The sequence below is a fragment of the Quercus lobata genome, chromosome 4 (genome assembly GCF_001633185.2).
Source record: "Quercus lobata isolate SW786 chromosome 4, ValleyOak3.0 Primary Assembly, whole genome shotgun sequence".
In the NCBI taxonomy this organism is placed as follows: domain Eukaryota; kingdom Viridiplantae; phylum Streptophyta; class Magnoliopsida; order Fagales; family Fagaceae; genus Quercus; species Quercus lobata.
This window is the reverse complement of record NC_044907.1, coordinates 47,713,625-47,737,824: the sequence shown is the minus strand read 5'-3', so window position 1 is coordinate 47,737,824 and position 24,200 is coordinate 47,713,625. Positions and strand designations below refer to the sequence as shown.

At 32.5% G+C, this 24,200-nt stretch overlaps 1 protein-coding gene across 1 annotated transcript; it reads left to right on the top strand.

Moving 5' to 3' along the window:
• The first annotated feature begins 1,515 nt into the window (after positions 1–1,515).
• LOC115985357 lies at positions 1,516–8,524 on the top strand. The gene is made up of 4 exons (XM_031108302.1): positions 1,516–1,838; positions 1,940–1,992; positions 7,757–8,260; positions 8,370–8,524. The coding sequence occupies exons 1-4, from the start codon at positions 1,516–1,518 to the stop codon at positions 8,522–8,524; spliced, it is 1,035 nt and encodes a 344-aa protein (XP_030964162.1).
• The last annotated feature ends 15,676 nt before the right edge of the window (positions 8,525–24,200 follow it).

The following is a 24,200-nucleotide window of genomic DNA, read 5'->3' as shown; positions in this document are numbered from 1 at the left end:
ATAGATCGAATATTTTAATCTTACAAATATATCATAGATGGATTAGAAAATAATTAGTTTTCTATATATCAAAAGCTGTGATTTACAATAGGTTCCAAAAACACATAAGCAATTTCAAGGACTCAAAACAGTTCAAATACTTAAACATAATTCTTATTATTAACAATCTTTATAATTATGGTCACGCTATATCCCCCTGACTGGGCATCAGATTCAGATAAAACTAGTTTCGTGCTAATGTATATCTACCATTAGCTGGATCCAGAAACACGATAGACTCATTATGCCCCATATAAAACTAGTTTCAATACCAATGAATAACCCTCATTGGCTAGGTATTAGAGTACCAATGAATAACTCCCATTGGTTGGGTATCAGAGTTAAAACATAGTCAGATTTTCGAAAATCATATATATCAAATCATAATTTAAACAAGAATATATCTCATTCAAATATATATATATATATATATATATATAATTACATATTTAGTAATCAAATATATTTATGACAATTCTTTATTCTTTACTTTAAATCAATGTAGCTAAAATAATTAAAATAAAATCGTAACAATTGTAAGACAATAATTAATAGCTAAAATAAAGTAATATAAGTAAAATAAAACCAATTAGGAGAAAGGTTGCTGACTTCAATCCAATGCCAATTCAAAATCCTTGCAGTTTGAGTTTCCCAAGACCAATCCAATGTAGCAAACTAAATAAAGAATTTACTCCAAACAAATTTGTCACTTAGATCCTTGGACCTCAAATCTCAATGCCATCCAACACCACAGAGACAACAAAGCAAAGATGCTTTACACGTGAAAAGACTAAGTCTTTAGAAATCTTCAAATAATTGGTATTGGATTCGTCTTTTATCTATAAATATTGAACCTTACATAACAAGTCAGTAATACCCATAATGGCCAACAAGCATCTAGTTACATTGCCTTCAATAAGAATCATGGAATAAAGTAATATGCTTTTAGTGGTGAAATTTTGCTTAACTAGACAAGTACAGGTAGCAGGGCAAATATTGCTCACCCCAATATCAGAATTACTAAGTTACCCCTAAAAATAAATCTCTTTTTTATATTTATTTATATTTTTCTGGAACCGGGTATCACAAGTGGTCACGTAGTTTCTTTGTTAGGTTCTTAAATTCTTTAACTGCGGTACAGCTAAGCCAATAGTTCCTTCTTCCTTAAAGTAAAAATAAATAAATAAAAGTTTGGAATTTTTTTTTATTGGTCAAATAAAAGTTTGGAATTACTTTCAAATGGATATGACACACCAATATTGTCTTTGCTGCTATATTATATTCTTTAACAGAGTATGAAGAAAATAATTGAAAGTGTAGATCTAAACTTTAAAAATGTTTAGAACTATTTCAATTTAATAGTCAGTGAGTAGCATATACAAGAAAACCCATCAAGAACTTGTAACATATATGATATAACCAAATCTTCATTTTATTGTCTTTCGGTCACAATTTGGTTATATTGACACATCAAACATGGAGACCAAGCCTGCCTTGAGTGCCGCTGTTCTTGAAGCTCTTAACGAAAACAATTATTTGGATTGGAGTGTTCAGTTGAAGACGTATTTGATGGCTCAAGATCTTTGGGAGATTGTCGAATCAAGGAGCGACCCTCCTGCACCGGAAATTGAAGCTGCTTTTAAGGCTTGGAGCAAGACTAATGCCATGGCCTTACATGTGATCCAGATGTCATGCCAGCCAAACAGATTTTCTGATATTAGGGAGATTAGCTCAGCCAGAATTGCTTGGGATACCTTGGCAGAAAAGTACAAACCTAAAAGTCCTGACCCAAGTAGCAGGTAATTTAGATCATTCAAATATTCAATACCCTTAAAAGTCAAGTCTCTCTCTCTCTCTCTCTCTCATGATTTAAAAAAAAAGGTCTCTTTACTTTTGACAGTATTGCTCCAGTTCCTCTGAGAAAAGACGAGCTTCTTGACTCAAGTAAGTCAGGTACCTCTCTCTATCTTTCTTTTTCTGTGCGCGTATATGTTTTGTGTGTAAAATAGGCTAAAAGACTACCAAGACTACGACAAACTTGCAAAAAAAGAAAAAAAGAAAAAAATAAATAAGTTATTACAAATGCTTTCATCAAGATATCTCAATTCATGTGACTTACAATAAAAAGTATGTTCAAGCGGGTATTTAGCGAACCTGATGTTCTGAAAGCATCTATCAATTATGTTGTTCTAAAGCTAGATTGAGCCTTCTCAACCTTAAAACTTTGTCTTAATTCCCTTTGAGAGTATAGCTCGTGGCAACAAAAACTTCTTTCGTCAGATAAGCATTTAAAAAAACATATTTATCATACATTTGTTAACCCTCATTTATCATTCTTCTCTATTGCCTTGTTCTTTTTGTTGATAACGTTTCTTTATATTCTATGGATTTTCAATCCTCAAACAGGGGGAAAAATAGAACGTTATTAGGTCATTGATATTCTCTGTTGATTCATTGATATTCTGTAGACTTCCCATTTACCGTGGTCTTTCACTAGAACTTCTTTCTACCTAGTGATGATAATGACAATACTTTTATGAATAAAGATGTTGGTGATGAAGGAGGATAGGAAAGTTCTTCCAAACTTAATTAACATGTTCTTATTCTTTGACTAAAGAAAAAAAAAAGGAGGCAATAACTTGTTTTTCACTTTGCAAAGGTCATGTGAGTTCAATGTGACATGTTTTTTCATTTAAGTTAACTACCCAATTGATGGTTGTGTGCAAAGTGAAACACAAGTTATAGTTTAGGGTGGTAATAATGCGTTCTGAAAGCTCAGGATAGTAAGTGTAAATGAGGTTATAGTTTAAAGCAATAAAGTATAATTAAAAAAAGAAAAAAGAAAAAAGATATTCTTTGTCTTCTTGGGTGCCCCTATTCCATGTGTTGGGTTCAAATTGACCTCGGTTAAATTAACCAATTACCCAAATTGAATAATTGGTCAAGTTACATGCAATGTCCAATTAAAGGCACAACCACATCACTAGTCTAGAGTAAATTAGTATGGTGGAAATAAATTTGACATAGGCAATATGGTTACGATGAGGAAAACCTTCACAGAAAAAACACAAACAGGTGAAACTTAGATCATTGCTCCCTAAAGAATCCAGTAACAAAGATTGAGTTTACAAGTATAAGGAATATTGCCCAATCTTGAAGTACCTATTATAATAGAACCTATTAACTTATTCAAGCCTGACTCCAACCTAGTTAGAGTACTCTTTTTACTAGACTTCTTCCATGCGTATGAATCTACCAATTTGGGTTTGAACCTTACAGCAATCCTTGATTGATGCAATTAATTTGTGCAAAGTTCTTCACAGCAACATTCTCCAATATGAATGGTAGCAGCTTAGTACCAAACCTTAGGTGCACAAAGTCCCAGCAACTTCTCAGTATGCATGTGTTCTCCCTCTATGATAATAACTGTAAAATATGGCTTTTATACCTTTGGGAACCTTGTTGCATGGATCCCCAAGACGGGCCAAGTCATCATAGGTTGAAATAGAGAATTATGTTTTGTTTTCTTGTGTCTCGATCATTCGAGAAGTGTTGAGCCAAGTATTGATATTATCTAGTAATTCTCGATTGGTTGACCTGCTATCGAGGTGCAGTCAAGATGCCAAATTTAGAAACTTTTTAAACAATTTTTTTTAATCATTTTTCTTGTGTCTTAAACAGGAATCCTCAATACACTTTTCGACACTAAAAATTTAGGGTATGTTTGGATTGAACTTATTGTTGCTGAAACTGAAAACTGAAAACATTGTAGCAAAATAATTTTTAAATGTGTAAATAGTACCGTGGAACTCATTTTTAATAATTTTTAATGAATAAAGTGGCTGTGGGTCCCATAAACAATACTACTACAGTACTGCTACAGTGCCGTTGCAGTGTCGTTTGTCTCCCTTTTCTGCAAAACGCGTGAAATGTAAAAAAAAAAAAAAAAAAAAAAAAAAAAAAAAAAAAAAAAAAAAAGTGTGAAAACGCAGACACAGCAATGCAACGCGGAACCAAACACACACACTTAGACTCCAAATGGGAACTGGTTTCCAACACATACAAATAATGATCCTTACACCATGCACTTTTGCCATTGAATTTAAAATCTCTTTTGACTATAGGTTTTTTCAATGCTTGGATTGTAGACCTTATAGCCTTTAAAAATTGGATCATAACTTCTCACTCTTATCATCCAGGGTAAATTGCTTTGGACATGGTACATTTACATATGTTATGCCCTTAAACACACGTAAGTCCAAACTGTGTCTTTTTTATGCTCTAATAGCCCTCGATCATGTTAAGAATTTATCAAATCATTCTTTCAACTATGCCATTTTGATTTGATGATCCAAGGACGTTTAAAAATGACCCATACTATTTATTTCATAAAATTCTCTAAATTCATTTTTATCTTAATTTGCCCTTCTATCAAATCGCAAGGTCTTAATTTCATAACTGGACAAAATGGGCCTTTGCCCTTTTTAAAAAAACAATCTAGCATTTTGCCCCATTTTCCAAACTAATTAGGGAAATGTCTCTTTTTTGAAACTTGACTTTCTCAAAATCGAGTTAAAAAAAAAAATTCTGGAAGCCTATAGTGCCGTTTTAAGGAGTCTATAGTGACGTTTTAAGGACCTATAGTGGCATTTGTAACTCGATCTTCATGAACTCGAGTTCAATGCATCTATAACACGAGTTCATGGAGCTCAAGTTACAAAACGCCACTATAGACTCATTAAAACTTCACCATAGGCTCCTTAAAATGTCACTATAGGGCTTAACTCGATTTTGAGAAAGTCGAGTTTCAAAAGAGGGACATTTCCCTAATTAGTTTGGGAATGGGGGCAAAATGCTAGATTGTTTTTTTAAAAAGGGCAAATGCCAATTTTTTCCTTTCATAACTACTATACCTATCAACAACAATTTAAACTTTTTAAATAATTTCAAAATTCTCTTAATTCTATTTTAGAAAAAAAAATCACCTTTTGACTAAAATCATCAATGAAGAGAAGAAAATAGTTGTTTGTACAAACCAATGATGGTTTCGGTCCACACACATCGCTATGACCAAGATAAAGTGGCTTAGTTTTCGTTATAATAGCTTCTCTCTAAAAGTTATTCCTTGATTTCTTAACAATGATACATCTTCATATATTTGGTCAGATGTTCAATGGAAGACAATTCCCTCACCATCTTATTTTTCCACCATAAATTGTAAGTCCAGCAAAATTTAAATGTTATCAGCACCTTGCCTATTACACTGTTTATGTAGTCCCTTACCAACTACAATCCTTCAAGAGAATATCAGTCTTTTCTTAAAAGTTATCTGTTAAAACCTTAATTGGTGGTTTACTATTTACGTAATGGAAGTTTAGTGGTTCTTTAGATAGAGTTGGGTTCAAGTTATATTTGGTGTAACTCTAAGTAATGTTATATCATTTAATAACTTGTTATTAAATTCATATTTTGAAAATCCCACTTTTGGACTACATGTTCTATATGTTTTTAATATGCACGCCAATTTTCATATCAATTGGATGTTATTTACTATTTGATCCATAAATTCATCTTTTTATGTATTATTTTAAACTACCAAAATTTAAATTTAAACAATTGATTGATTACATATCTACTAATCTTTGATCATCTTGAAGATTATATCTAATACTATATATAAAAGCAGAAGCTTTTTCTTACAATTAAGGTTATTTTGCCATATAGGAAAAAAAGCCTATTTAACTTTCTGCCACGTTTACAATAAAAAAATGAAACATTATACTTGTAAAGTTGTGATTTACAACTATGTTTTATGTTAACTTTATTCCATGACAAAAAGTGTTGTAATCGCTTTTTTTTTTTTTTTGTTCCTTGTATTTTGTGGGATTTTATTGTATTGAGTTTAATATTAAGTTGGTGAAGACTCAAGATTAATTGAAGATCAAGTGGATTTCGCAATAAGCTTGCGAGAAGCTAACCCGCAAAGTAGCCACGTGAGAAGCACATGACTGAAAGCTGAAGAGTCGTGCCAGGCTATCAGTTTTGTGAGTGTCTAGCGGGTAAGGCCTTCCTGCGAGGTACTTGCCAAACATTCTGTTTGGAGAATTTTTAAGAGTGACTTTCTTACCCTTCACCTATACTGTATATACCCTCATTACCTACAGAAATTGCAAGGAGACCATTCAGAGAGAAAAACCCTAGATAGGTTTTCTACAACACACACACCCATCTTTAAAGAGAGAGCTACTCATCCTTATTGAGAAATCATTCTAGTCTCTTCTCCTTCCCTCTCTAATTGTCATACTTTGAGAGGAGATTTGTATCCAAACACAACCCACACCTTTTTAGAGTGTAGAAAGTGTTTTGGAGCTTGGGAAGTTTTGGAGATTTGCCAAAAGAAGCTGATGAGGCTTGGCGGATGCAATCGGGCGTATTGCGTGATCCGGAGAGTTAGAAAAGACAAGACTTCATTAAGTCAGTTGGAAGCAAAAGCTTGATGGGCTCAAGTACATTGGGTAGACTAGGCTTGGAGGATATTTTGTTATTTGTGTACTCCAACTTTATTATCTAATGGATTGATTACCGCTTGAAGGGTGGTGGAGAGGTTTTTTGCCGAGTTATTCGGTTTCCTCTTCAATAACACGTCTTGGTGTTATCTTGTGGTTGTATATCTTTTTTCTTACTCTTTTGCTATACTTTTACTATTTGTTGTTCATGTTTATGCACTAAAGTAGTATCGGATCATTGCGCACATTTACTCTTGTTTCTGCACTTTGATTAAGTAAGAGTAAAAGAAATCTAGCTGTAATTTTTAATTGGGGGTCTAAACAAGCTCTTGTGTTTCACACAAATTTGAGCTTTCAATACTATTTTAGCAGTACTAAAACACCTTTTAATTAACTTAATACAATTCAATAAAACTATTTAACTAAATACGAAAACCCAAAAGGATTGAGAGAGATACAAAGAGGTTAAGAGTTTGTAAGGCATAGAGAGAGAAAGAGAGACATCTAAGGGCCGCTGCTGCCACTGTCCATCCCCAATTACTAGAAAACTGGCTTTCCTCAACCATCATATTGCTGGAACTGTTATGGGTAAGGTTATTTTTAATAATAAAATAGAATGACAAATTCTACTCAAAGAAAGATACCACCGCACTAACGCCCCCCATCAGACGGCCAAAACTGCCATACAGAGAATCCACAAGGTGCGAAATGAGAGATCATTGGTAAAGTTTTCTCTTTTTCTGTTAGGTTTAGACTTGAGTACTTCGGATGGACCAGTATATATAAAAGTTGGATCCCAAAAAATCATTTGGCTTTGACATTGTCCCTAGCTCTCTTTGTCTAATACTTATTCCATTAGTAGCATTACATTTATTAAACCTTTCACATTTATGTAGATTTAATTCCTAAACACTAACTCATCTTCAAAATTATTTTGTTAATAAGAATCATGTTTAATCACGTATAGATTTGTTTTCCCCCAAGTTTCACCATACTTTCTTATAGGGATGTTTTAGGCTCATACTGCACTTTGCTTTGACATGGTATGGTTCTTGTCTGTACTAAATCCAATGTCCTCTAGGTATTTAATTAATACTGAAATTCAGATTCAACAGAAAATATCAAATGATAATTGGCATGTAGATGTCAGAATTGTTTCATTTCATTTCATTCTCTGGGAAAAAAAATAAAAATAAAAGAAAGTTTGGCAGGAGAAAATGACAAGAAGGGAAACATTAATGATGATGTCGAGATTTACACGGAGTTAAACAAAGCTTTGCAAAGTGGTGATTGGAATGCTGCAAAGGAGTTCCTTAATACTCATCCGCATGCAATAAGTGCAAAAATCACAGATACGAACAAGACGGCTCTTCATGTTGCTGCTGAAGCTGGACATGAGCACATAGTGGAGGAGTTAGTGAACATAATGTCTGAAGAAAATTTGGAAATAAAAGATTTTGAAGGTTTCACAGCTCTAGCTCAAGCATCTTTTCGTGGAAGCTACCGAATGGTAGAATGTATGCTTGGAAAGAACAAGAACTTGACCAGCATGGGAAACGACGAGGGAAATATTCCTCTTATTCTGGCCCTTTACAATGGGCAATTAGATTTGGCTCGTTATCTCTATTTGCTCACTCCACTAGAAATTCTAGTGCCAGAAAATGGCACCATGGGGGCTGCAATTGTTTCCGAGGCTATATATAACAAAGCTTTGGGTAAGAATTAACTCTTCGTCTTAACTATCCATTGAGTGTTATTTTCTATTCAAAATTTTCGCTATATATGATTGATTAATTTCTTTGTCCATATGGTATAACACAATAGATATTGCTTTGGATTTAGTCAAGCTTTGTCCACGTTTGGCTATTGCTCAAGACAGAATTGGTTACTGTCCTTTATACGCACTGGCTTGTATGCCTGATTATTTCCTAGGTGGAAATCAGCTCGTATTTTGGAAACGATGGATCTACTCTGGTTAGTACCACCCTTTTACTCTTGCTTTTCAATTATATAAATTGATGAATTAAGGCTGTGTTTGGTTTATGTAAAATATTTTCCGGAAAATAAGTATTTTCCGGAAATGTTATTTACGGGAAAGGAAAATATTTTCAAGTGTTTGGTTGCATTATGGAAAAATGCTTTGGAAAATATTTTACAGTGTTTGGTTGTGTTGCTAAAAATAATATAGAAAACACATTTTCTTCTTCTTCCTCACATTTTCTCAGCTCCCAAACAAATATATAATCCCATTTCTCAATAGATAAACACAGAAACAAAACCCAACCAAAAAAAAATTTATCAAATCCAGTCAAATTCATCAAAACCCAACCATTTCTCTACGATCTCGGTGCGATCGGTGCCGTCTCGGTGCGATCCTGAGGTGCGATCTCAGTGAAGTCGAATGCGTGATCTGGGCTCTAGGTTTGCCGGCGAAGTTGAAGGGTGCGATCTGGGTGCGAGATCGCGCGGCGCGGTGCTGCAATCGCGATCGACGCGAAGGCGAGATCATGATCGGTGCAAAGGCGAGATCGCGATCGGCGCGGTGCTGCGACGATCAGACCCGATTCAAAAGGGAGAGGGAGATTGAGAAAGAGAGAGATCAGCGGCGCGGCGTTGTACTGCGATCGCGATCGGCGTGAAGGCGAGATCGCGATTGGTGCGGTGCTACGACGATCAGACCCGGTTCACTCTCCCTACTCTCTCTTCTTTCTCTCTCTCTCTGCCGTTCCGCTGAGTCGTTCTTTCTCTCTCTCTTTCTTCATTTGCGCATCTCAGTTCCAGAAGTGATTTGAAGGTAAAATAAAAACGGAAATGCTTTTCCAGAATTAGAGGGCTTATTTTACGGTCAACGGAAAATAATTTCCGTTTGACCAATTTTCCAGACCAACCAAACAGCCTATTTTACGGAAAAACATTTTTAGAAGTGATTTTCACCCAAAACAAACACAGCCTAAGTGGAAAAAGAAAACTATGAAAAAGGGGGCCTTGAGGGCCAAGCCCATCTCCTCCGTATATAGATCCAATCTATAGTCCAAAAGAGAAGAGAAGGGATGGTGTAAGGCATTACAAGAGGCCCATTTGACAAATGAATTTAATTTTGTTAAGGATTTTTGAGTTACGATCACGCAATAACAGTTTTTTGTTTATTTAGGGGTAAGGGGTTTTTGAAACTCGGAATATTTCGGAGTATCTTTTTCCCCCCTGTTTTACAATGGGATATCTTTTCATTCTTCATATCTTTTCCTGCCTTTTTATATTGCGCTAGTTACAATAAGGAATGAGATATTTGAATTTTAAATGCTTTTATTAAAAACATAAAGAGGTGCGGAGCCCTATTAGATATGTTGTTAAACAGTCAATTTCTTAAACATAGTGTTAACATTATTCAAAATTTAAAAAATTAGATTTTACGTTAATAAATTGTTGATCCCTTCGATAGCATTGGAAGTGAAAATAAGCATTTCAAAATATGAATTTTGACATGCTTATTGAAAAAGCATGCAAGAATTAGAAAAAAAAAATTCCAAATTTAATTTTTAGGAACGATATTAATTTATTTAAAAAATAATATGTAACATGAGTTTTTTTATTTTTTATTTTGGATAATTTGATAGTTACAATGGGAAGGGGGAATTTGAACCCTAAATGTGAGTCATATTTTAAATTTGTTAGAATTCTTAGAAACTTGTTGTAGTTAAAGGAATACAAGTGAAATGATGTCAATTTTCATTATCATAGTATCTCTATGCTTATGCGAAGTATTGGTTAATAATCCAAACTTATATGAAAACTAAAGAAGATATTTTAATAAAATATTTTTTTAAAATTAAATAGATAATATAATTCTAGTGATTAAGATATAATTTATCCATTTTTTTTTTTATAAATTGTGTAAGTTTAGCTTTTATCAAATCCAAGAATTATTGTAGATGATAATTTATAATAAATAGTGGAACTTCTTTAAGATTCTTGACAGTTCTGGTAATCCAATTTTATCACATCCTACAACGGATAATACTTAAGTCAAGTCGCATAGCACAAGCACAAGGCCTGATTTTTATTATTAATACAAAAAATTATGATAAATTATAAATGATCAAAATAATTTAAAATAAATAATGATTTTTTTTTAGATATATAGAAATTTTTTATAATAGAATTTTAATAAGAAAAACATTTTTAAACATCTTACAACTTTGATTATAGAGTTTCTATAATTTTATTGTGCTTAGAGGCTTAGAGCATTCACATACATTAATATATAGAGTTAAAATTTTTAGCTTTTAGCGCTTCAAACACTTAATTTTTGTATTTTAATACCACACTTAAACAATAAAACCTACATCTCATCTCTTACCACATCACCTATTAAAAAAATATAAGCACTCGTTAAAATAAAAATCACACACATACAAAAATTCATAGCAATCAGCCACAACCACCCACCACAATCATGGCAACCGTCACAACCCCTAGATACAAACTCACCATCCAAAAAAAATCCAAAGCAAGCCCCTCAAATAACCACAACTCTTATTTATTTATTTAAAAAAAACACACACACAAACACACCTCAACACAAAATCCACCAACTCGCCATCCCACCAAGCAGCAGCTTGCCACCATCATTGCCACAAATGAAATCCACTAGGTCAACCAAAACCAAAAAGCGCCATATCAATAGAGCTTGGATTTGATCAAGAGAGAAAACGAGATAGCGACAGAGTGAAGAGAAAACTCACTCCAACCCTCGAACCTACCACACCGCTAACCTGCCATCGCTATACTTATCCGATCCATGAACCCACAACACTGCAAACCCACCTCTTAATCTTCATCGTTTGTCAGAGAGAGAGAGAGAGAGAATGTGAGTTTTTTTTTTTTTTTTTTGAAGGAAGAGAGATAGTGTTAGTAAAAAATGAAAAAGGTTTTTATGCAAACTGGTTCTAGAAATTTTTATGCAATCAACTATATGGCAGTTAAAAAAAACACCATCTACATGATTTATAGTCCATGACATTTATAATGAGTCATATGATTTACTAAAATAATACATGTGAATGACTTTTTTAATTGTTGTGTATTGGGTTGTATAAAAATTCCTGCAATTAAGGTTGCATAAAAACCTTACTCATAAAATTTGGGTTTTATTTTTAACTAGTTGCTGTAGCAACTTCTATAAATAGCAGTTTACTATATTGAATTGCTAAAAATATTCAAATTTAGCAACTTCAATAAAGCATGATTTTTGGTTCTATGATTGTTTAATTATTGTGTATTGGGTTGTATAAAAATTCCTGCAATTAAGGTTGCATAAAAACCTTACTCATTAAATTTGGGTTTTATTTTTAACTAGTTGCTGTAGCAACTTCTATAAATAGCAGTTTACTATATTGAATTGCTAAAAATATTCAGATTTAGCAACTTCGATAAAGCATGATTTTTGGTTCTATGATTGCTAAAATAGCTTTTTTGCTAAAATACAACCCTTAAAACATCCTATACTTAGAAAATTAAGAGTACTTTTGTAAGAAATTATTTCTATAAGAGACTATCTTAATAATCGATAGTGGCATGGATCTATTTTGAAATAGGAAATCCTAATTTAATGTTTTGGGAATGATATTAATTTATTTAAATTAATATGTAATGTGATTTTTTTTTTTTGGGTTAATAATTCAATAGTTACAATGGGGAGAGGGAATTTGAACCCTAGATGTCTTAGAAACACTAAAATACTAACAAATTAAGCTAAAAGTCTCTTGGCATTTGAGTCATATTTTAAATTTGTTAGAATTCTTAGAAAGTTGTTGCAGTTAAAGGAATACAACTGAAATGATGTCATTTTCAATATTATAGTATTTGTATGATTATGCAAAGTACGGGCTAATCCAAACTTATATGAAAACAAAAGAAAATATTTTAATAAAATATTTGAAATTAAAAAATTAAAAAATAGAATTATAGGGTTTAAAATATAATTTATCCAAATTATTTAAATAATAATTGTGTAAATTTAGCTTTTATCAATTAAACTCTACTTATAGGGTTTATAATTTAAAATAAATAGTAAAACTTATTTAAAATTCTTGATAGTTCTGGTCATTGAATTTTTATTGGAATTGTATATTAAATTTCTTGAAATTTAAGTAGAATTTAATTAAAAAAAAAACTATCTTAATAATTTTAATATTTATAGTATGGTTGATTGAGAAAGCATGTCCTAATACAAATAATACTTAAGTCAAGTTGCATGGCACAAGCATAGTGCCCAATTTTTATTATTAATAATAAAAATTATGATAAATGATCAAAATAATTTAAAATAAATAATGATTTTTTGAGATATATAGGAATTTTTTATGATAGAATTTTAATAAGAAAAGAATTTTAAAACGTCTTATAACATTGATTATAGAGTTTCTATAATTTTAATGTGCTTGTATGTGTCCACACTGTGAAAATATATTTTATGACTAGTAACACTTACATTAAACCAAAATCATATTTCACAAGTATAATGTGTAATTCCCAACTTAAATCAATGTAAAAAAAATAAAAATGAAGAATGAAAGATGACTTCTACTCACATATAACATAATAATAGTTTATTATTTTTATACATGAAAAAGAAAGCGACAAAAAACGTGAGTTAGTACATACAGAATATAAATGAGACTTATTATGAATTAACTTGTTTATATCTTAACCACGTGATTATGTTACTTAAAAAGTTTTTTTTTTTTTTTTTCTTGGGGGGGGGGGGGGGGGAATTTTACTTAAAAAGTTGATTCTCAAAATAATAAAAAATAAATCACTTAGAAAGTTATATTAATATGTTTGTTCGGAATTTGCTTATTTTTAGTGTATATATATATATATATATTTTAAACTTTTATGTTAAATATGTTACAAAAGGCTAAGGTTGAGTTTGGCACCCACTTTTTACTAGCTTTTAGCTAAAACTTATTTACTGTTTGTGGTCCCAAGCGAGTTCCACAAAAACCCAAGCTTATTCGTTTCGCATTAGCGTTCCATATTACATGTATTCTGCTACAAAGTTTTGGTCAAAAAGTAAGTTTAAATTAACTAATTGTGGTCCTATTTTAGGATTTTTCTTTAGGGTCTGTTTAGATACCGCTTATTGTTGAAAACTGAAAACACTGTAGCAAAATAATTTTTAAATATATGAATAGTGCCATGAGACCCAGTTTTAATGAAAATTTTGCTGAATTAGACAACTTGTAGGTCCTGTGAACAGTGTACGGGACCCATTGACAAAGACACAAATGCACTGAAATTTCATTTCAGCGCAATCCAAACTAAAACTCAAAATACCAAGTCCTTTTTTGCCTACTGTGGGTCCGAGTGTCCCACTCTACTTTTTTTTTTTTTTTTTACAATACTTTCAACAAAAAATCATGAACTCATCTTATTTAACTTTTAGTTTTTATATATAGTACTTTTAGTGAAAAACTAGATAAGTTATTTCAAAACGGACAATAAAAACTTTTTATTTAAAAAAAAGAGCTAAAAGTTAGATTATTTACAAAAATGTTAAGACAAAAAATAGGTCCTCTATATTTGCTCATATGTGCATGTCTATGCTGAATGTAAATTGGGAGGAGGGAAGGAAGGAATTTTTTTTTTGGGGGGGGGGGGTGGGGGGTGGTGAAGAATTAGACCATTATCTCGACAATAATGAGACAAACTAGTATTTGCAGTGAACTAAGGGTTAAATTTGTTCTATACAAACTATATTACATAGTTTACACATACCTCAAAAGGCAATTGAAATTGTGACTTCACAACAATTTGCATGTAATAAACACCACTCCTAGGATAAAGCCAAATTGTAATAATATTTTGTTTCAAAATATCAATTTATCTTAGGATGTAGTGAAGTTTGAATTATATAATTTTGTGTGTGTTTTTTCCCCTTAAAGGTATCCATATTCAATCGGCTGGTCCTATCAATGAAATTCGTCTGAACATTCAAAAATCAGCAGGAAACCTAAGCAATGATAAAGAAATTATTGGATCAGGTATGTCACCATCCAAAGTTCTTTTTCTCAAGAATTGGGTTGTAAGAGCATTCATCTTGTATCTCTAAATTTTTCTCCAAATTTGAAGATAAGGATTTATTTTTTCTATTTTAGTTAACTATTTTTCAAAACATCCACATTAGAATCCTTATATTATTTTTCTCAAAAAAAAAAAAGAAAAAAGAAAGAAAGGGAATCCTTTTATTATACTGTATTTTATTAAAATATTACTTATTTTAATATATACATATATATATATATATATATATATTTATTTATTTTAAATTTCTCCCACTTTTTAGAACACCCATTTTTTTCTCAGTTACTAACACACAAAAAATAATAATATAAGTGTTTGGGACTAAACAATACTTTCCTGAATATAGAGAAGCATTGCATTGATCATACCAGCTCATGTAAAATAGCATAAAGTCTAAAATATAGTCAATGAAACCCAAAAATCACTAACATCATATCATGAATTGGTTATGAAAGATAGGATTTTGCTATAGTACTCATGCAAATATACAAGTAACAGTAGCTTATGCAAAATTACTGTTTTTTTTTTTTGTATTGTCTTCCTAAGGGTGAAAAAAGATAGTGGATGGTGATTGTTGTGTGTAAAGAGCAAAAAACTATTAAGAGTTTAGAATAGAAAATTAGATATGGGTGCTTTGAAAAATAGTTAGCCAAAATAGTAAAAATAGGTTTTTATTCTAAAATAGACAATAATTTTTGCATAAGCTAATATAAATGCTAACAAAATTTTTATTTAGGTTATGAGTAGGGAAGCCAACGTGAGAATTTTTTTGCAGTTCATTCCCTAAATTGATCTCTTATCCTATTTATTGAGAATCAAAGTGTTTTGGGAGAAAGGAAAATAGAGAGAACCAGAAAATGTAGTAAACTATGACATGTTAGATTGATACAAATATGTTCTTTAAATAAATGGGAAAATAGGAATTAGAGAAGCGGGAAATTAGGAACTAACAGCTAAAAGTTTGTACACGTGTCCAACTAACTAACGAACTCCCACATTATAAGCTTGCTTATCTACATGTTGTTTAGCCCATACAAATAAAACTAATTGTCATTTAAGCAGATAATAGCTTCAGTAACTTTATCTTCATGTTTCTGCATCTGTGCTTGTATCATCTGCTTGTATTCATGCTTGCACAATCTCTTAACACTCCCACTCAAGATGGAGCAAAGATGTTAAGGATGCCCATCTTGCTAAGTAAAGTTGTGAACAATTGTAAACTAAGAGGTTTGGTAAACAAATCTGGCAGTTGATGTTTAGTGGGAACATGGAAAGTTTTGATCAGATCAGCTTGTATCTTTTCTCTCACAAGATGACAGTCTATCTCTCTGTGGTAATCTTGGTTTGTCCATGAATTGACTCAACTGATGCACACTGTAGGTGATGTCTGGTTATAAGAATAAAAAATAGAAGCTTCCCAACTAACCTCCTGTATTTAGTAACATCTTGTAATAGCTCACCACTGTTTTGGATAATCTGCAGTTCTGATCCATATGAAATTTAGCTGGTTTAGAGGCCAAAACTTCAGCTTCTTCCATAAACTCCAAGGTATATTTCCTATGAGACAAGTGTATACCTTTAGCTGATCTAGCTATTTCAAGTCCAAGAACTTTAGAGGTCCCAAATCCTTGAGTTTGATTGAATTGGTCATGCAGGTATGACTTGAAACTGTTTGCAGCTTCAAGCTTATTACTCGCAACTAATATGTCATCTACATTATACAAGCACAATAAGAACTATGCCTTCTGTTACTCCTGTAAACAATGAGTAATCTGATTTAGACTGTTCAAAACCTTGTTCAAGAATAGAATTGGTCAGCTTAGCAAACCATTGTCTGCTATCTTGCTTCAATCCATAGAAAGACTTGTTTAATCTGCAAACTTTAACCTCCCCTTGCTGGGAATAGCAGTGACATAACCCAAAGGCAAATGCATATAGACCTCTTCATGAAGATCACCATGAAGGAATGCATTATTTACATCAACTGAATGATGTGCCAATCCCGAATTGCAGCCACTGCCAAGAGTGTCCTGACAGTGACAAATTTGGCCACAAGGGAGAATGTCTGAAAGTAATCAAGCCCCTCTTGATATGTACACCATTTAGCAACCAGCCTAGCCCTATATCTTTATATACTTTCATCAGCCTTGAGTTTAATTTTGTAAACCCATTTACAACCAATTGCTTGCTTGCCAGGAGTCAAAGAAGTGACTGTCCAAGTATCATTAGTAGCCAAGGCAGATAATTCAGCTTGCATAGCTTCTTGCCATTCAGGAAACTGAGGAGCTTGGTGATAGTATGTGGGTTTGGTAAGTAAAGCAATACTGAATTCTTTTTGAGTATGGGTCAGTTTGGAGTAGGACAAGGACTTACAAATGGGATAGGCAGGAGTAGGAAGAGACAAAGGCAATCTTGAAGCCAAATGACAGTGATAATCCTGAAGATATGATGAAGGTTTATGAGGTCTGGAAGATTTCCTAGGTATTGGAGTATCAAGAGACTGATGACTAGGTAAGACAGGATCTAAGTCAATAGGATCAGGTTGAAATTTTAAAAATTCTGCAGAATCAACTGGAAAAGGTTCTAAGGTAGGATCAGGAAATAAAGAGACATAAGTATCAAGTATGGATGAAGAGTCTCTAAAAGGAAAAACATCCTCATGAAACTGAACTTCTTGAGAATCAAAGATAGACCTAGTAGCTAGATCTAAAACCTTGTAACCTTTAATACCAGCAGGATGTCTAATAAATACACAAGGCTGGGCTCTAGGATCTAACTTAGACCTGTGTTGTGAGAGTGTAGAAACAAAACACAAGGACCCAAAATTTCTAAGGTGATCATATTCATAGGAAGGAGGATGATGAAACAAGTGCTCATAGGGGCTTTTATTATACAATAAAGGACAAGGCAATCTGTTAATTAGATACGCAGCAGTTAACACACACTCACCCCAAAAAATGGATAGGTATTTGAGATTGAAATTTTAATGCTCTAACCACTTGTAAAATATGTTGATGTTTCCTTTCAACTACTGAGTTTTGTTGAGGTGTTGCTATACATGAAAACTGAAGGTACGTGCCCTTAGATTTGAAAAATTTTAGTAACTTAAGATCAGGAGCATTATCTGATCTAAAGCATTTGATTTTAGCATTAAACTGAGTGTTAACCATGGAAAATATGGTTAGCATTAGGAAAAGGTAACCGTTTCTGCTTTGCCAAAGCACATATGTACAAGTAAATTTCTCATCTTTATTAACAACAATTTGAGGAATACAATGAGATAACAGCAATTGCCTAGATATAGAGGGATGCCCCAATCTGGCATGCCATAGATGTAATCTTGGCTTTTATTTTTTTTACAGAAGAAAAGAAATTCAAACTTGCAGGTAAAACTGCTGAAAGATTTTTCATACAAGAAAATTTTGAAATAATGGATGGAAATGTGAATGAAGGGTATGTAGTAAGAGTAGTGTCCAAGAGATATAGATTCTCCTTTGCTCTACCCAATCCAATCATCTGCAATGGAAGTATGCCCTGGATAAAGCAAAGGGTATCCAAGAAGATTAAGCAACAAGAAAGATTTCTTGTTAACTGACTCACAAAAGATTAAAAGAGAAAGTAGGCACACAATATACATTATGCAAGGTACGAGTAGATGTTAACTATACCATTCCTACATGTGTAACAATTACCTTGTCACCATTTGGAAGATTAAAAGTAAGATTTACTACAGAAGTGATAGTAGTAAACTAGGAAATAGATTGAATCATGTGGTCTATAGCCCCTATATCTAAAATCCAATCTTGGGAAGAAATTAAAGAAGGGGCAGTGAAATTGGCTGAAAATACTAAATGTTCAAGAGATGATCAAACAAATTTCCTGCCATATGATCAAAAGCTGCCAAGGTTGAAGGCTGTGAATATGAACCTGAAGGCTGAGATTGTTTCATCACATTAGCAACTTGTGGTTCTGAGTTTTGAACCAATGTTGGTGATGCTTCAATGTCTTTGCTTGCAGTTCCCATTTCAGCACTCGAGAAGTCAACATAGCCACATGTTTCATTAGCTCTTGACACTGTTATTGTTCTTGTGAAAGAATGAACTGAGGAGTTTCAGATGCAATTTTTTGTTAGGAACCATAGTAGCCGCAACAGCATGATGCATTTGACCTCCTCCCCTTCCTTTATTTCTATATCCAGAGGAAATCCATGAACCCTGTAGCACTTGTCAACAATGTGACCTTTTAATTCACAATAAGAAAAAAATGCACAATCCTTATTCTTGGAATTAAAACCGTGACCATAAGAGCTTTCAGTTCAAGTAGCTAGCACAGCAGATTCAACTACAAAAGTATGCTTAAAACTACAAATCTTTGCTTTTTTTCTCGTTGAACTGGAAAGAAAACTTTGTTAATTGTAGGTATAGACTTAATTAAAAGAATCTGCCCTCTCATGCATGCCCATGAGAAATTGAAGAACATATTCTTCTTGAAAGATATCTTGTACCCAGCATAGCTCCACAAAGACAAGCAGGGAGGATTCAGTAATTGACTAATTCTTCTCACAAAAACTTCAGCTCTCCAACAGTGAACCTTGAGTGTGACAAGCTAAGGCTTTCTTCAATTCAAGAAGTCTTTGACCATTTCTCTGAATATATAGCACATTTTGGATCTTTACAAACTTCATGAACTAAATCACAATGTCATTACACCTCCACGAAGCCTGGAAAAGAGGAGAATCAGGATTTGATGGTTCTAGAATGGATCCATCAACAAAACCCAAATTGCTCTTGGCTGAGAGTGCCTTGGTCATTGAACTATGTTGGATAATTCTCTGTTGAAAGCAATTACGAGACCAAATGAGTCAAGGATTTTCTCCACTGAAGAAAATATGGACTAGAAGGTTGATAAGCAATCGGAGATGAAGAAGAAGATTCTGTTGGAGGAGGCTGAGAATTCTCACTTATTGCCATCGAAATCTCTCAAGAACAAGAATTCAAGCTTTTACAAGGAAAAGATAAAAAGCAATGAACAAAGAAAAGAAAGAAAATTTTCACAAAAGAGTGCAGAAACGTGAAAAATGCCCTGATACCATATTGAGAATCATAATGTTTGGGAGAAAGTAAAATAGAGAAAGAGAAAATGTTGTAAACTGTGATATGTTAGAAGCTATGAAGCACGGGTGCGTTTCGGGACTCGGGTGCGGGTGCGAGTGCGGGACTCGGCAATTTTTGAAAAAGTAGGGTGCGGGTGTGGCGGGACTCGGCGATTAAAAAATTATTAAAAATATTTTTATTTATATTTTCTATATATTTTTACTATTAAAATATTCTTAAAAAACACATTAATATACTTGATTCACAAAACAAAGAAAGAATAAGGCAAGAAACGCATCTGAGGCCAGAATTTCGGCCTCTCCGGCGATTTTCAAGGTTGATTTCGGCCTGTTTCGGCCGATTCCGGCCTGTTTCGGCCGTATCGGCCCGATTTGGGCCGCGTCGGCGCCGATTTTGGCCGCGTCGGCCCGAGTCGGGATCCGCCACGTGGCGCGACGCGGCACGACGCGGGACGGACGCGCGGTCTGCGGCGTCCCTCCCGCGTCGCCGCGTCCCGCCGCGTCGGACGCGGGTGCGCCGGCCTGGGAGCCGCGTCCGTGCATCCTTGGTTAGAAGGATACAATCATAGAAATTTGTTCTTTAAATGCATAATTAGAGAACTGGGAAATTAGGAACTAACAGGTAAGAGTTTGTAGACGTGGCCAACTAACTGACTTCCACATTATAATTTTAAGCTTATCTACATATTGTTTAGCCTATACAAATAAAACTACTTGTCGCTTAAGCAGATAATAGCTTCAGTGGCTTGTCTTCATGCTTCTGCATCTGTGCTTGTATCATCTGCTTGTATTCATGCTTGCACCATCTCTTAATACTATTTTAGGGAGAGACCAATGTGATGACTTATAACATTGACAATCAAATTTTGTGAATTTTTTTTTTTTTTTTCAATTAGGATTACTACTCCATGTTTCCTTTCGAGGCTTTCATCATAGAAAACAGTTATGAAAGCATTTCACAACAATGTGAAATTATAGGATGGAAAATAATGAAATTTAAATTTTAGTATTTAATTTGAAATTAGGATTAAAATTTAGGGTTTTACATATATATATATATATATATATAATCATCTGTTCTCATATAGAGTAATAATTTTCAAATACACAATTGAGCAAGGTTTTACATTGCAGGGCTATCTTCATTGAGCCAGCTAGTTTCAAATCTCCGAACTCTTTCGGGTATTGTACTTTACAACTCAATTTATTATAATTCCTTAGGTACAATAAATTAGATTATATAATTAAATTTAAACATATAATTGTTTTGAATTATATATATATTTTAAATAATAACACTATTTGTGTTTTATTAGTTAATATAACTATGTGTTTAAATTTAATTGGAAATTCTAATGTACTAAACCTAAAAAATTATATCTAAGTTTTGCACATTAATTTAACTAGCTTGTAACCTTATGCTTATACATGAATAAATTTTAAAATATGCAGTTAAATGTATAATATAATTCTTCCGTAAATAAATATTGTCAATATTATATTTTGCTAACTCTTAAAAAAATCATTTTAGATTATCATTTGGTAAAAAGTAAAAAATTTTAGTGCTTGTTTATTTTATATTAGAGGAAAAAAATTATGTTACATCTTAACTTATGTTATTGTGATGTAGTAAATTTATTTCATGCGTGCATTTTTCAAATAAAATATGAACAACTAATTTTTAGAACATAGTATATTTTGTCATTCAATTTTATATTTGAACTAATAATAAGTTTTTGAAAGAAAATATAGGTTTTAAATATATTGGGAGTAATTTCAAATGAGATCTAAATACAATGAGCTAGAAGTAGTTTTAGATGGACTTAAAATAGTTTTAAATTGTTGCAAGTATTACACATTCAAAATTTTTCTAATGAGATGGAATGACATTAAGCACAAATTGGGGCTCATTTAAAATATAGGGGCACTTAGTATAAAATTACTTGTCCATTGTACCACCAACATCTCAGGTTTGATATTATGTAGCTTTAACTCTAGTTATATAGTTGTAGTTTATTAGTATTACTATTTCATTCTATTTAGGTTAAACTACAAACTACACCCCTAAAGTTTGGGAGTGTTGGATTTTACACCCTAAAATTTCAAAATTTGAATTTTACCACCTGAAGTTCTATTTTGTTTGCATTAGTAGCTTCTCCATCTATATTTTCCATTAAGTGTCACATAAAATTGCCACGTGTGTTCAATTTATCCAATAAAATGATGACACGTCATTTTTGTAGCCTAAAAAAAAAAAATTAAAAATGACATGGAACAATAAAAATAATGCGGCATTGTGGTGCCCCAACCCTACTAACCTAGATAAGTAAGAGGGTGAATTTGGGCTCCAAATCTATTTGTTGGTGGGATTCCTCACAGTCCTATGGGTTAGCCTCTAGCGAAGCCTAAATAGCCCAACTAAGAGCACTAGAGTGGTTGCTAGCCCAAATACTCTCTTTGTCGTAGAGCTTGCCTCTTCTTCTCTCTCGTATCTTTCCCTTAGTTCTTTCATCCTCCCTTATGGTGTTTTCTCTCAGTCCCCCCTTTTTTTCCACCTCTTCCTTTCCTTATATACTCTCTTTTGAGTGGGGTTCAAATCATTAATGTTTTACCAAGTTTCATGCAATCCCACTTACACCCAGAATCCCAAGGGATTATCACATCTTCTGAGGATTCTCTTCAAACTTATCCCAGTCACCAAATATTATTCGACAAGGACTTCCTAAAAGCACTCCTAATGTTTGGTGACTATCTAAACTTCTCTACTTCCTCGTTAATCTCGTATTGTCTGGATGGTTAGTATTGGACCGAGATGCATCTGAACACTTAACGAGTTCATCGAGTATCGCTCTCCAAATCCTTATACACTTATTATTGGGCTGGGCCCATCCCAATAGGACTCGGGCCTACCCAAATCCCCCCGGGTTATTTTTGGCTTACAGGTTTTGGGGCTAAGTTTGGTGGGTCAATACCGATCACCTAGCCCAAGTCCCTTACAGACATCATTTTATTGGATGAACTAAACATGCGTAGTAAGCTTATGTGACACTTAATGGAAAATATAGATGAAGGGCTATTGATGCAAACAGAACAGAACTTCAGGGAGGTAAAATCCAAGTTTTGAAATTTCATGGTATAAAATTCAAACACTCTCAAACTTTACAAATGTAGTTTGCAATTTACATTATTTATTTATTTGAAAATCTACATTTTATTTTGTTTGTTGTTTGATTTTTGGTCTAGTATAGTTTGACCTTTGTTGTAGATTTTTTTTTTATATGTTTACTTTATGACTTTGGTCTTTATATTATGTTTTAGAGTCAATATCATAAACTATGTTTTTGATCGTTATATTATAATTTAATAAAAAAATTCTATTCTTGGTGGGCGCCTTGGAAAAAAAATAAGAGTTCACTTTTAGAGGCTAACAAATTTTCTTTTCAAATTATACTCTTAAAGTTAATTTCGTCCTCATATAAATTATCACTTATGTTAACTATAATTACAATTTAAGTTTTTTAATTATATTTATAGGAAAAATCAATTTTGAAATTATCTTACTCAATTATAATTCCTATAAAATTCTTATATTAAAAAAAAATTGTTTTTTTAAGGGTGTTTTCTGATTTTCTTGAAATAAATGAAAATTTTAAAACTAAAAATTCAATTTGCTATAGAATTATTATATTTTAAAAATAAATAATTTGTATTGAAATTGGTGTCACCTTTAATATAAAACTAACAAATTCTTCTTTTTTGTAATGAGTGAAAAATATATGCACCAAATTAAGAAAATTTTTTGACACATGACTCAAAATTAGACTTCAATTGAAATCCAATTTAGAATTTAATTAGATTTTCTCTCATATTTGGTTTTAATATAACTAATTTTTAATTGTTTGACTTCACATGCTTTCTTCTAAGTGTTTGACAATTCATTGATTGAAATCAACTTTTTTTTTTTTTTTTGAGAAAAAAATGATACCAACTAAGAACAGTATAACTAATTTTTAATTGTTTTTAGTTTGGTTATTTTATGTTTAAAAAAATTGGTTCAAAATGGGAACAGACATAGTTTCTAAAATAACTATTTAATTTTTTTTTTCAAAGTTACATTCCCCTTCATAATCAAAACTCAAAATTTAGAGTTTCAACTTTCATATTTCTACCTGAATCTAATTTTATATTCGAAAATTTCACATTACATTCTCTCCAATTGGTTCTTTTAAATTTACATGTCCTCCCATGTCCATTTTGAAAATATTAACATCACATTGACTCCAATTGGTTCTTTATTACATTCCCTCCAATTTTTAAAGTTTTAATGTTTTCACTTGCTTATTCTCACCAAATGAAAATGAAGAATACAAGTGGATAGAGCTTACAAACGTTAGTCTTAAAGCTCACTTCAAAAATAATACTCTGAACTTATTAGGTAATTTGGTTACTTATCATAA

Coding starts and splice junctions, on each gene's coding strand:
- LOC115985357 (XM_031108302.1), top strand. CDS start 1,516: ATGGAGACCAAGCCTGCCTTGAGTGCCGCTGTTCTTGAAGCTCTTAAC. Junction 1,839..1,939: donor AGTCCTGACCCAAGTAGCAG/GTAATTTAGATC, acceptor TACTTTTGACAG/TATTGCTCCAGTTCCTCTGA. Junction 8,261..8,369: donor TATATATAACAAAGCTTTGG/GTAAGAATTAAC, acceptor ATAACACAATAG/ATATTGCTTTGGATTTAGTC.